Source organism: Pongo pygmaeus, chromosome 17, assembly GCF_028885625.2.
Source record: "Pongo pygmaeus isolate AG05252 chromosome 17, NHGRI_mPonPyg2-v2.0_pri, whole genome shotgun sequence".
Taxonomy (NCBI): Eukaryota; Metazoa; Chordata; class Mammalia; order Primates; family Hominidae; genus Pongo; species Pongo pygmaeus.
Genome location: NC_072390.2, coordinates 76,985,353 through 76,997,614, shown reverse-complemented (window position 1 = coordinate 76,997,614; position 12,262 = coordinate 76,985,353). Strand labels below are relative to the sequence as shown.

The 12,262-nt window shown below is 38.2% G+C and overlaps 1 protein-coding gene across 4 annotated transcripts in view; it reads left to right on the top strand.

Moving 5' to 3' along the window:
- PIGN (phosphatidylinositol glycan anchor biosynthesis class N) overlaps positions 1-11,118 on the top strand; it is a 139,087-nt gene extending 127,969 nt beyond the window's left edge. For all 4 annotated transcript variants that reach the window (XM_054461285.2, XM_054461286.2, XM_054461287.2 and 1 more), the window contains one exon: positions 9,751-11,118. In XM_054461285.2, the coding sequence (XP_054317260.2) occupies positions 9,751-9,874 (124 nt within the window). In that variant the 3' untranslated portion in view covers positions 9,875-11,118. The remainder of the gene's footprint in view (positions 1-9,750) is intronic.
- The last annotated feature ends 1,144 nt before the right edge of the window (positions 11,119-12,262 follow it).

Sequence of the window (12,262 nt, the reverse complement as noted above, 5' to 3'; positions counted from 1 at the left end):
ACATCAAGTCAGATTTAATATTTTAACCTGTAAGTGATGGCAAAATTCAGCAACAAAAATCTGCTAGCATGTAATCTTTTCTTTCTTCGTTTTTATTAACAGCTTTATTGAGTATAATTCATACCATAAAATTTATCTATTTTAGTTTTTTAATGATTTAATAAATGTTTTAAGTCATTTTGATGATTTTTAGCAAATGTATGGAGTTGTGCAACCATCACCACAATCTATTTTTTAAACATTTCCATCACACAGAAAATATACCCACTACCTGTTCACAGTCTGTTCCCATTGCCATCCCAAGCCCAGGCAACAACAAATCTGCTTTCTGTCTCTACAGATTTGCCTATTGTGGACATTTCATATAAACAGAAAAATACAATATGTAGTTCTTTTCATCTAACTTCTTCCAGTTAGTGGAACTTTTTTTTTTTTGGCGTTCATCTATATTGCAGCATGTAAAAGTACTTTATTCATTGCTGAATAATGTTCCATTGTTTGGATATACCACATTCTGTTTATCCTTTGTATAATGCTTATGAAAGATTAATCTTTTATGGTCCTTGTTGCTTTTAATCTGCCTAGCTCCCCACCTCCTTGCCTGGTTTCCCCCCTGGAACCAAGGTCAGATTGAGCTTTTCTGGATTTGACCTCCAGGCTCTATGCTGAAGAGTTTGTACTCCTTCACTCGTCTCATCTCTGACTACAAACTTCAGTCCCTGAAGAAGTTGGGATGATTATATCCAGTGTTTTTTTTTTTTTTTTTTTTTTTTGAGACAGGGTCTTGCTCTTTCACCCAGGCTGCAGTACAGTGAGGTGATCACCACTGCAGCTTCCACCTTGTAGGCTGAAGTGATCTTCCCAACTCAATTTCCCAAGTAGCGAGGACACAGCTGTGTGCCGCGACACCCGGGTAATTTTTTTAATTTTTATTTTTTAGAGACAGCGTCTCACTCTGTTGCCCAGGCTGGTGTGAAATTCCTAAGCTCAAGAGATCCTCCTGCCTTGGCCTCCCAAAGTCATGGGGTTAGAAGCATGAGCCACTACACCTGACCTGGATTGAGGATTTTAATCTCAAAAACTGGTACCAATTTTGGAGTGTCCTTTGAGGCCTCAGAAACAGAATAGAGTTGAAGATTTCTGTGGTAATTATGAAGTCAGCCTTAGAGTTCTGTGGCTAAAACTAGCATAATTTGTAAACATCACATAAATAGCAATATATTACAAATATATTAAAGAAAATACTGAAAGCATTAAGAAAAAATAAGTCATTCATAATTCAGTGTCTCAGTTTGCAGTATTCAGGGAGAACCACTATTCAACATGTTGATGTCTGTCCTTTTAGCTTTATATGCAGACATATACAGTTTTTTTAAAAGATGGTTTTCTGTAATAACCGTTTCCCCATGTAAGTAAATACTTTTGAAAATATGAAAGTTAGTCTCATGAGCAGTGCAAGGTCAGAGATAACCAGGTTCATTCATGTTTGCGTCTTTCCACAGTGTCAGACTTCTGTCAATGCTATTTCAATAGCAAAAGGCCACGAACTGCATGGAGTTTTCTAGGAGGCAGTCCTCCTTAGAACTTCCCGGTCACTTGGTAGTCACAGCTGCACAGCCACAAGCCACTCCACAAGTCAGTCAATATTGTCAACTATATGTAATATTACACCTAATTAATATATAAGTGTTACAGATTAAACATTCCATAACAAACAGAGTAACATTTAACATCAACAGAAGACAGATAGGAAAAAGGGTTAAGGAAATAGTCCAGGGAGAGTGAGGAAGACAGAAAGAACCTCCTGGTCTGGGCCAGGGCCCATCTGTTTTACAAGAAAGAGTCTTTGATGTGTGCACAGCCTTCAGTGGCAGATGCTGGGTGCTTATCAGGAGTGACAGCAAGAGAGTGTCAGTTAAGACGGCCATTTTGAGCTGTGACGTCCTGCTCTTTTTATGGCTGCAGAGTCCTCCAGTGAGGACTGATAGTGGAATAGTGTGCCTGTTTATGTCCTTATCTGGTTGGATGCAGTCTTTATTTATTAATTTATTAAGCAAAGTATCTTGTCCCTGTTGGCAAAGTGTCCTATGAAATGTAAGACGGAGTCTTTTTCTGAGATGGAGTTACTTGTGTCAAGGGTGCTCTGTACAGTTAGTGTAGCTAGAATGGTATGAGGGAAAACATGGTCGGGAGAGAATTCATAGAGTAGATATTTGCTATCACTTACGGCCTTTGAAAGTCATTGTAAAGAATTGGGAGTTTATTCCAAGTGTAAGTTGAAGCATTAGTTTGTTGAGCAGGAAGTTATTTTATTTGCTTCACATTTTTGACATAACACTGGCCACAGTGTAAAGAACCTATTGGAGGGATCGAGAGAGGGAGCAGGAAGATTGAGGAAGAGGCTTTCATGGTATCGTAAGCTAGAGATGATGGCAGTTTAGGTTAGGGTAGCAATTCAAAATAGCAACAAGTGGCTGGACTTAGAAAATATTTTCAGAGAGGTTGATAGGATTTGTTGATAGATAATATACCGGGAGAAAAAAAGAATCAAGGGCAACTCCTCGTTTTGTTTTTTAATCTTGAGTAACTGAGTAACTAGGAAAGCCATTGCAGAGATCTGGAGAAAGCTCTAGGAGGAGTGAGTTTGGTGAAGGAAGGTGTGGGAGATTAAGATCTGGGTTTCGCATATATAAAATTTAAATTAGGATGGTGCTGGAGGGAGCTATGGGATCTTGGGAGAGTTAGAATGAGAGAAATTACACATTTGTATGGTAAAGGATATGCTCAACTAGAGAAGGAAAAATGGGTGATATCTAAGAGAGAAATTACACATTTGTATGGTAAAGGATATGCTCACCTAGAGAAGGAAAAATGGGTGATATCTAAGAGGGAAAGGGATAATTGGAAAAATAAAGTCCTTTAGTACAGTGGTCCCCAGTCATTTTGGCACCAGGGACCAGTTTCGTGGAAGACAGTTTTTCCACGGATGGGGCGAAGGGTGCAGGGGCCAGCAGGGGATGGTTTCAGGGTGAAACCATTCTACCTCAGATCATCAGGCATTCGTTATATTTTCATAATGGGCGCACAACCTGGATCCCTTGCGTGCGCACTTCACAATGGAGTTCGTGCTCCTGTGAGAATCTAGTGCCGCCACTCATTTGACAGGAGGTGGAGCTCAGGCAGTAATGCCAGCGATGCAGAGCAGCTGCAAATACAGATGAAGCTTCGCTCACTTCCCCGCCGCTCACCTCCTGCTGTGTGGCCCAGTTCCTAACAGGCCATGAACTGGTACCGGTCCAAGGCTTAAGGGTTGGAGACCCCAGCTTTAGTGGGAGAGTTGGGATGCGATCCAAACTAGAAGTGGAGGGGTTTGTTTTAGACAAGAAAGGTACTGGAGGCAGTGTGGGCACAGATATGAGTGGGTTAGAAAGTTCGGGGTGAGAAGAGGCACTTCTCTTGCGATCACTTTATCGGTATTTTCTCAATTAAAAAAAAGCAGAGTCATCTGCTGAGATGGGAGGAAGGTGACAGAACTTTGAGGAGAGGAGAAAGGCCACAAATTGGTCTGACTCAGAGAAGAATAATTCACAAGTGTGCAATCAGGATTGAGACACTGATGAGACCCAAATCTCATTTGTGCTTATAAGTTTAAAGTGAGTCCGGCCAGAACAGTTGTGAGTTACTGATGATGATTCCTTGATCTTGGGTAACAGGATGATCTGTTCTCTTCCGTTGTCCTGTTGATTCTAATGCCCGGTATTACATTTAACTTTATATTTTAATATTTTGTAGGGCTAGTTTTACTTTATTTTTGTAGAAACTTTTTGTTTCCTTTGGCATTTTGGTTTTGCTTTTTAGCTTTCGGTATTGATTATGCTTATTCTATTTTGGGGGAGTCTGATCTTATTAGGTTGGTGCAAAAGTAATTGCGGTTTTTGCCTTTTTTTTAGTGGCAAAAACCACAGTTACTTTTGCACCAACCTAAATAAGTTCAGATTAAATTTGCCAGGGTAACATAAAACAAAAGAAGATTTTATCATTTCTTCTAATTTTAAATTATCTTTAATAATTCATTTAACAAATATTGATTAAGTGCCTATAAGACCTTGCATGAGACGTTAGAGGTGCAATGGGAAAAGAGATAAAAATTATAATCCCTGCTTCCACAGAGCTCACAGGCCAGGATAGAGGCCAGCAACCTATGCCCTTTAGCCAAATGCAGCCCACCTCTTGTTTTTGTACAGCCTGTGAACTAAAAAAAATTTTTAATTAAACATTTCATTTTAACATTATTATAGATTCACATGAGGTTGTAAGAAAGAATACAGAGAGATCTCTACCCTCTACCTGATTTCCTCCCAGTGGTAACTTTATGCAGAACTATAGTATAACATATAGTAAAACCAGGATGTTGACATTGAAACTGTCAAAAGACAGAACATTTCTACCAGCACAAGGATCATTCATGTTGCCCTTTATAGCCCAGGCACTTCCCTCCCACCCAGAAACCCTCCTTAACCCCTGGCAACATTTAATGTTTTCCATTTCTGTAGTTGTTACTTCATAAATGTGATATAAAGTAAATCACATAGTATGTAACTTTTTGGAGTTAGCATTTTTTTCACTCTCAGAGTAATTCTCTGGTGATTCATTGTTGCATATTTCAGTAGTTCGTTACTTTTTATTGCTGAGTAAATCCATGGTATGGATGTGCCACAGTTTGTTTAATCATTCACCTGTTGAAAGACATCAAGGTTATTTCAAGATTTTGGCTATTATGAATAAAGATCCTATAAACATTCTTGTGAACAGTTTTTTCTCTCTGGCATGCATGCTCAGAAACATATTTGCTGAGTCTTATAGTATTTGCATGCTGAGTTTTAAAAGAAACTGCCACCAGAGTGGTTGTACCAGAGACTGTCAATCCAGTTTCTCTGCATCCTTGCCAGCATTTGGTGCTGTCAATATTTTTTATTTTAGCTATTCAAGTGGGTGTGTAGTGATATCTCATTTTGGCTTCAACTTGCATAATAGTTAATGATGTTGAACATTTTTTCATCTATTTATTTACTGACTGTATATCCTCTTTGATGAAACGTCTGGTCATGTCTTTTGATCATTTTCTAATTGAATTGTTTGTGGAGTTTTTTTTACTGTTGAGTTTTGAGAATTTATTGTATATTTTATTCTAGGAAATAGTCCTTTGTGGCTGAGTGCAGTGGCTCATGCCTGTAATACTAACACTGTGGGAGGGCCAAAGCGGGCAGATTGCTTAAGCCCAAGAGTTCAAGACCAGCCTGGGTAACATGGCAAGACCCCATCTCTACAGAAAATACAAAAATTAGCTGGCTGTGGTGGTGCATGCCTGTGGTCTCAGCTACTCAGGAGGCTGAGGCGGGAGGATCACCTGAGCCCAGGGAGGTCAAAGCTGCAGTGAGCTATGATCATACCACTGCACTCCAGCCTGGGTGACAGAGCAAGACCCTGCCTAAAAAAAAAAAAAAAGAAAAGAAAAAGTATTTTGTTGAATGGGTGGCTTGCAAGTATTTTATCCCAGTCTGTAGCTTGTCTTTTTACCCTCTTAACAGGGCCTTTCACAGAGCAAAAGTTTTTTGTTTGTTTTTTTTAAGCCCAATTTATCAGATTTACTTTTTTAGATTGTGCTTTTTGTATTAAGACTAAGAACTCTTTGGCTAGCTCCAGATCCCAAAGATTTTTTTTTTTAAATGTTTATATTTTTACATTTTACTTTTAAGTCCATGATCCATTTTAGTTAATTTTTGTATATAGTGTGAGACTCACACTGATAGGGTGTGGTGATATCAGGTATATGGTTTACCCTCTTTCAGGGGGATGGGGTGCAGATTTGCATGGGTTTACTTCCCTGTCTGTGCTTGCTTTAGCTGGGTCCCATAAACTGTGATGTGTTGGTTTTTTATTTTCATTACATTCAATCTGTTTTTTTATTTCTCTTGAAACTTCATCTTTGACCCATGGATTATTTACAGTTGTGTTGTTTAGTTTCCAAGTGTTTGGTAGTGTATCTGTTATCCATTGTTGATTTCTAGTTAGATTCCACTGTGGTCAGAGAAGGCACTCTGTGTGATTTCAGTTCTTTTAAACTTGCTGAGGTTTGTTTTATGGCCCAGAATATGGTCTATCTTGGTATGTATGGGCACTTGAAAAGAGCATGTATTCTGCTGTTGTTGGGTAGAGTGTTTTATCATTGTGAATTAAATCCTGTTGTTTGATAGTGTTGCGTTTTGTATCCTTGCTGATTTTCAGTGTTGTTGTTCTATCAATTTTTGAGAAAAGGGTATCTTTGCTCTGAAGTCTGTTTGCTCTGAAGTGTATTTTATGATATTAATATAGCCACTCCTGCTTTTTTAAAATAAATGTTTGCATGATGTTTCCTCCATAATTGAAGTGAGTATCTTTTAGACAGCATGTGGTTTGGTCATGGTCATGTTTTTTGTTCTCTTCTACCAATCTCTGTTTTTTAGTTGGTGTATTTAGACTATTCACATTTAATGTAGTTATTGATATGTTAGGGCTTAAGTCTGCCATTTTATTTTTTTGTTTTCTGTTTGTTCTCAGTGTTTTGTGTTTCCTGACATCCAGTATATTACTTGAACATTTTATAGAATTATTTTTTTACTTTTCTGTGGTGTTATTAATGTATCTCTTTGTATGGCTTTTTAAATGGTTGCTGTAGGTATTATATATACATAGCTAATCCCAGTCTACTGGTGATGTCATTTTACCAGTTTAAGTAACATATAGAAATCTTACCTCCTTCTACATCCCATTGCCTTCCCCTGCTTACAATAAAATTGTCTTAAATAATTCCTCTACACACATTTGAAACCATGTCAGACAGTATTAGAATTTTTACATCAGCTAGCAAATATAATTTAGAAAACTTAAGAGGACAAGGAAAACTTACTGTCTTTACCCAGAGTTTTACTTACTGAGTTCTTCTTCCTTCATGATTTTAGCAGATTCCTTCTTTTATTGTTTTATTTCTGTTTAGAAAACTTCCTTCAGACATTCTTTTAGGTTAGGTCTGCAGGCAATAAATTCATTTGTTTTTTTTTTTCATCTGTGAATTCTGATTTCCCCTTTATTTCCGTGGGATATTTTTATTGGATTCTGGGTTGACAGTTATTTTTCTTTCAACACTTGAAAAATGGTGCACCATTTTCTGCTGGTTTCCATATTTTCTGATGAGAAATCTGCTATTATTCAAATTGTTTTTCCCCTATAGGTAAGGTGTCATTTCTCACTGCTTTCAAATTCTTTTCTTTGTTTTTAGTTTTTAGTAATTTGATGTGTCTGTGTGGATTGCTTTGGGTTTACCTTATTTGAGGTTTGCTTAGCTTCTGTAAGATTTATGTCTTTTGCCAAATTTGGAAACTTTTCAGCCACTATTCCTGTGAGTACTCGTTTAGCCTCTTTTTCTTTTCTGTCTAAAACTCCAGTGACACAAATGTTAGACCTTTTGTCACAATCCACAGGTCCCTGAGACTCTGTTCATTTTTTTTTTAAGTCTATTTTTGTTTTTCAGGCTGGGTAAATTCTGTTGTTTTATCCTCAGGTTCACAGATCCTTTCCTGTGTCCCCTCAGTTCTGCTGTTGAGCCCTTCCATAGAAATTTTTATTTTGGTTATTGCGTTTTTTAGTTCTAGACTTTTTTATTTGCTTCTTGTTTACATCTTCTATTTCTTTGCTGAGAATTCCTATTTCTTAGCTCAGATTTTCTCTTTTTTTGTTTGTTTGTTTCTAGTATGTACATAATTGCTCATTAAAGTATTTTTATAATGACCACTTTAAAATTTTTGCCAGATAATTCTAACAGCTCTGTTATTTAGGTTTTGATATCAATTAATTGTCTTTTTTCATTCTGCTTGAGATCTTCCTGGTTCTTGATGTGGTGAGTGATTTTCTGTTGAAACCTAGACATTTTGGGTATTCGATGATGAGATTCTCAGTCTTATTTAAACCTTCTGTTTTAACTGGCTTCTGACATTACTATGGCAGGGGAAGAGGGGACACTACCTCATTTCTGCCTGATGAGGTTAGAAACCCAGGTTCCCCTTGCAGCCTCCACTGGCACCCGAGAGGGAGCTCCTTACTGCTGCCTGCCAGGGACCAGCGTTACGGCTCCCTGCGAGGCCTCCACTACTGCCTTCAGGGCTGGGAAAGATAGAGGTCCTCTTTGCCTCCCATGCAACCTCCACTAATAGCACGGTCAGGAAAGGAATGGCCTTTCCACCTCTGAGTGGAGGTGGAATTCCTGGCTCTCCACTAGGCCTCCTCTGACATGACCCCATTGAAGAGGGGGAGGGACCTCATTACTGCTTCATGGAGGTGGAAGTCTAGGCTTCCCACATGATGTCCACTGACATCTGCCAGGTATGGACAGAAGTACCAGCTTTCCTCCTCAGCCTTCCCTGGCACCATGACAGTGGAGGGGAGGGCATAGGCGGGGAGTTAGAGTGCCCTGTTATAGCCTGGTGAGGATGGAAGTCTGGGCTCCCCACTCAGCCTATGCTGGAATAGGTAGGAGTGGAGCCACGTTTTTTCTGTGGTGTTCGGCTGAAGTAGATCAGTTAATATCTAAACATTTTCTGTCTTTCTAGCTGCCCCTTTCCTTGTCTGTCCCTTAGCTGAGAGCACAGGCTCTTGTGGTGGTGGTATTATTGTTTTTTGGGGATTTCTTTTTGGTCTGTGCCCAGTGGCATTTCCAGGTTGCTGCTGTCTTCCTGCAAAAGGAAATTCAGGGAATTCTTTGGGTCCCAAGATCACTGACCAGTCTGCTCTCTTTCCACCACCTGGAGTCATCTTATGCTTGTTTATAGTGTCCAACATTTTTAGTTGTATAGTCAGCCTCCTGTATCCTTGGGTTCCACATCATGGATTCAGCCAGCTATAGGTTGAAAATATTTTTTTAATTGCATCTGTACTGAACATGTACAGACTTTCTATTCTTGCTATTATTCCCTAAACAATATAGTGTAACAGTTATTTACATGGCATTTACATTTTATTAGGTATTGTAAGTAATCTAGAGATGATCTAAAGAAGCAGTCCCCAACCTTTTTGGCATAAGGGAATGGTTTCATGGAAGACAATTTTTCCACACGCCGCTGTGTATGTGGGGGTGAGGGATGGTTTCGGGATGAAACTGTTCCATCTCAGATCATCAGGCATTCGTTAGATTCTCATAAGAAGTGCACAACCTAGATCCCTTGCAAGCACAGTTCACAATAGGGTTTGTGCTCTTCTGAGAATCTAATGCCGCCACTGATATGACAGGAGGCGGAGCTCAGGCAGTAATGGTCACTGGTCCACCACTCACCTCCTGCATTGCAGCCAGTTCCTAACAGGCCACAGACTGGTACCAGTCCACTGCCGGAGGGTTGGGGACCCCTGGTCTAAAGTATACAGGAGGATGTATATAGCTTATATGCAAATACGACACCATTTTATATCAGGGACTTGAGCATTCAAAGATTTGGGTATTCATGGAAGGTCCTGGAACCAGTCCACGGACAGCTGTTCTTGAAGGTCCTGGAACCAGATACCAACAGACAGCTGTACTTAGCAGGAGGAATAGGGTAAAGAACACCTACTCCAGCTCCTGAAAGTGGAGATTTTCATCTGTCCATTTAAAACCATTCAGAGGAATCTCATGATTTTCGTCACCTGTGTTCTGTCTGCCTGTAACATCTTTTTCTCCTTTTGCAGCATCAGCCACTATGTGATTGTCATGTCCATGACCATCTTTTTGGTGTTCCTCAATGGCCTGGCCCAGCTGCTCACAACGAAGAAACTCAGACTATGTGGCAAACCCAAAAGTCACTTCATGTGAGGTTGCTGAAGCACCATTCAGCATCTGGATCCTGATTCTGCTTTTAAACTAAAATCTCATCAAGGATTCCATAAGAAGATGAATATGGATATATAGTATATTCTACTCCTGTAAGGAAAATGGTATTTGGAATTCCGAATTGACAGGTTATCTGGAACAAAGGAGCTTCTTTTCTTTTTTTTCTAGGTTTTGCAGGCATGAAATAGTGATTATATCTGTGGAAAAACATAGGAAGGCATTCTTCTTTTTCATTTTTTTCCTTTGGCTGGCAGCTCTTTCCAGTGATGTTGAGAGCACCTGCAGCAATCTGGTCCCCAACCGCACAACTTCCCACATACCCAGAGGAGAGCATATGCCTGTGGGGGCAGTGCTGATGGCATCCAGAGTCATTGCTGTGGCTGAGCTGGAAGGAAATCACCAGGTGCCACCGTCAATATTTATCAGCTTTCAGCACTGGTTTTGTTAGACAGTCAGGGTGTATTATTTCAAAAGCTTCAATAGAAAAAGTGTTTGCAGGCATTTGTCATATTTCTTTAGTATGCAATAATACTATCTTGTCCTTTTTAGTGCTATTTCTCAGGTTTTCTCAGTCAGCCAGCTAGATGCATGTGATGCATGTCTATCCTTCACTTTTTTTTTTCATTTCTGGATTTTCATGGAATTTCTGACAATACAAAAGTAGAAAGTGCTTGGTATTTCTGTCTTATACATAGGAAAACATTTAAAATAAATAGTTTTTAATTGTAGGCTCAACATCTGTTACCCCATAGCTTTTTCATGTATTGTTTCTTTCCCTTTGAATTTCTTTTTACTGTCATCTATTATTTTAACAGGAGTTTAAAAATCAATGGTTAAACTTTCTGACAATGTCATAAGAATTCATATTAAAGGTGTTATTCTTTCTGGTTGTGAGATTCTAGCCTAAAGGCCTAAAATCATCAAATTAGATTTCCATTTGTAAACAAATTCTAATGGGCAAAATATCTTGAGAGCAGTTTTTATATAGATTGTCCATAAAATGACCTTTACATATCCCTGCAGAGTTGGCCTTTTGCCCATGGTGTGCTAGTAGCTTTGGCTGATGCTAAGCTTTCCTGGTATGTGCCCTATTTTTAAGAAGTAATTGCTTTTGAATTAAGTTATAGCATTACTAATTCATGTTAATGACTAGGAAACCCTCTGTAATTTACAAGATTTTTCAAGTTGGTGGGGAGTGAATAAATACAATTTAAAAGAGTCAGAAATCAGTTTGGCAAAGTGTACTTTCTTAATTTCTATTTATGATGAAGTATAGTCATAATTTATTTGTAATACTACTTTATGGTATACCAGTGAAAGAATTATAGTATAAAAAAGAGGTATTAATGTTTTATGAAATCTCATGCATCAGTTCATAGCATAAAATCTAGCTGGACAACTAAGAAGCTATGGTAGCAAACAGTGATGTTGATGGGATGAGAATCATGAACTTTGATATTACCTCAAAGGATTTTTTTATCAGTTTTTTTTTCACACGTCACAGAAAACTGACTGTATAAACACTTATCATTGACCTCTTTCTATGTGTAGTTTTGCCTTTTATCTTTTTCCAAATATTTATAAAGAGAAATTAATATTTTATTACAACATTGTAAAGGGTGCTCAGTTTTTTTATCTTTCTTTATTTTGCTCTTTGAGGCACGTCTTTTTCTTAATTTTGTCCTTTCAGGTCAGTGTGAGCCTGTAGAATATGTTGAACTTCCTTCTTACAGTATCATAGAGTTTGTGGAGTTTGTGTTGTGCGCCTGCAGCCACAGGCTCGCCTTGCTGCACCGTCACTGGCCCCTTCAGACTCACATGTGAACAAAGATATCTGTTGCAGTTTCCCAGATATCTTTAAATGTTTTGAAATGTGTATTTTTATGTTGAAAAACAGAAAAAAGAAACAAGAGTTAGGGAAAAAGTATTTCTATTTAAGGTATTTATTTTTTCATTCTACCTATGCCATAGATTTCTGAATCAAGACTTAGGACATTTGCTGATTAACAATGTTTAAATTAGGAATTGTTATAAGAATTAAAATAGGCAGAACAAGTTGTGAAAATATTGAACCAAAAAAAGGCTATGCTATCATCTTAGAGGGCCCATGAATAAATCTTAGAGGGAACCCTAAGGCTTTAGGAAACCACTGCAGCTTGTCTGTCATTTCCCCATATGTTAATTATTATACTTAGTGTACAGTGTTCAGACTACAAAATGCTTTTTTATTTTTTAGGAAAATAATGTTATAAATGGTTGTATATTTTCATAGTAATGTCTTTATAATTAGTTATTAATGATAGAGCTGAAGTGGAAAAGCTCTTCATCCGTTATAATATGGTTTCTCATGAAAAACTTCTTACAAATTTC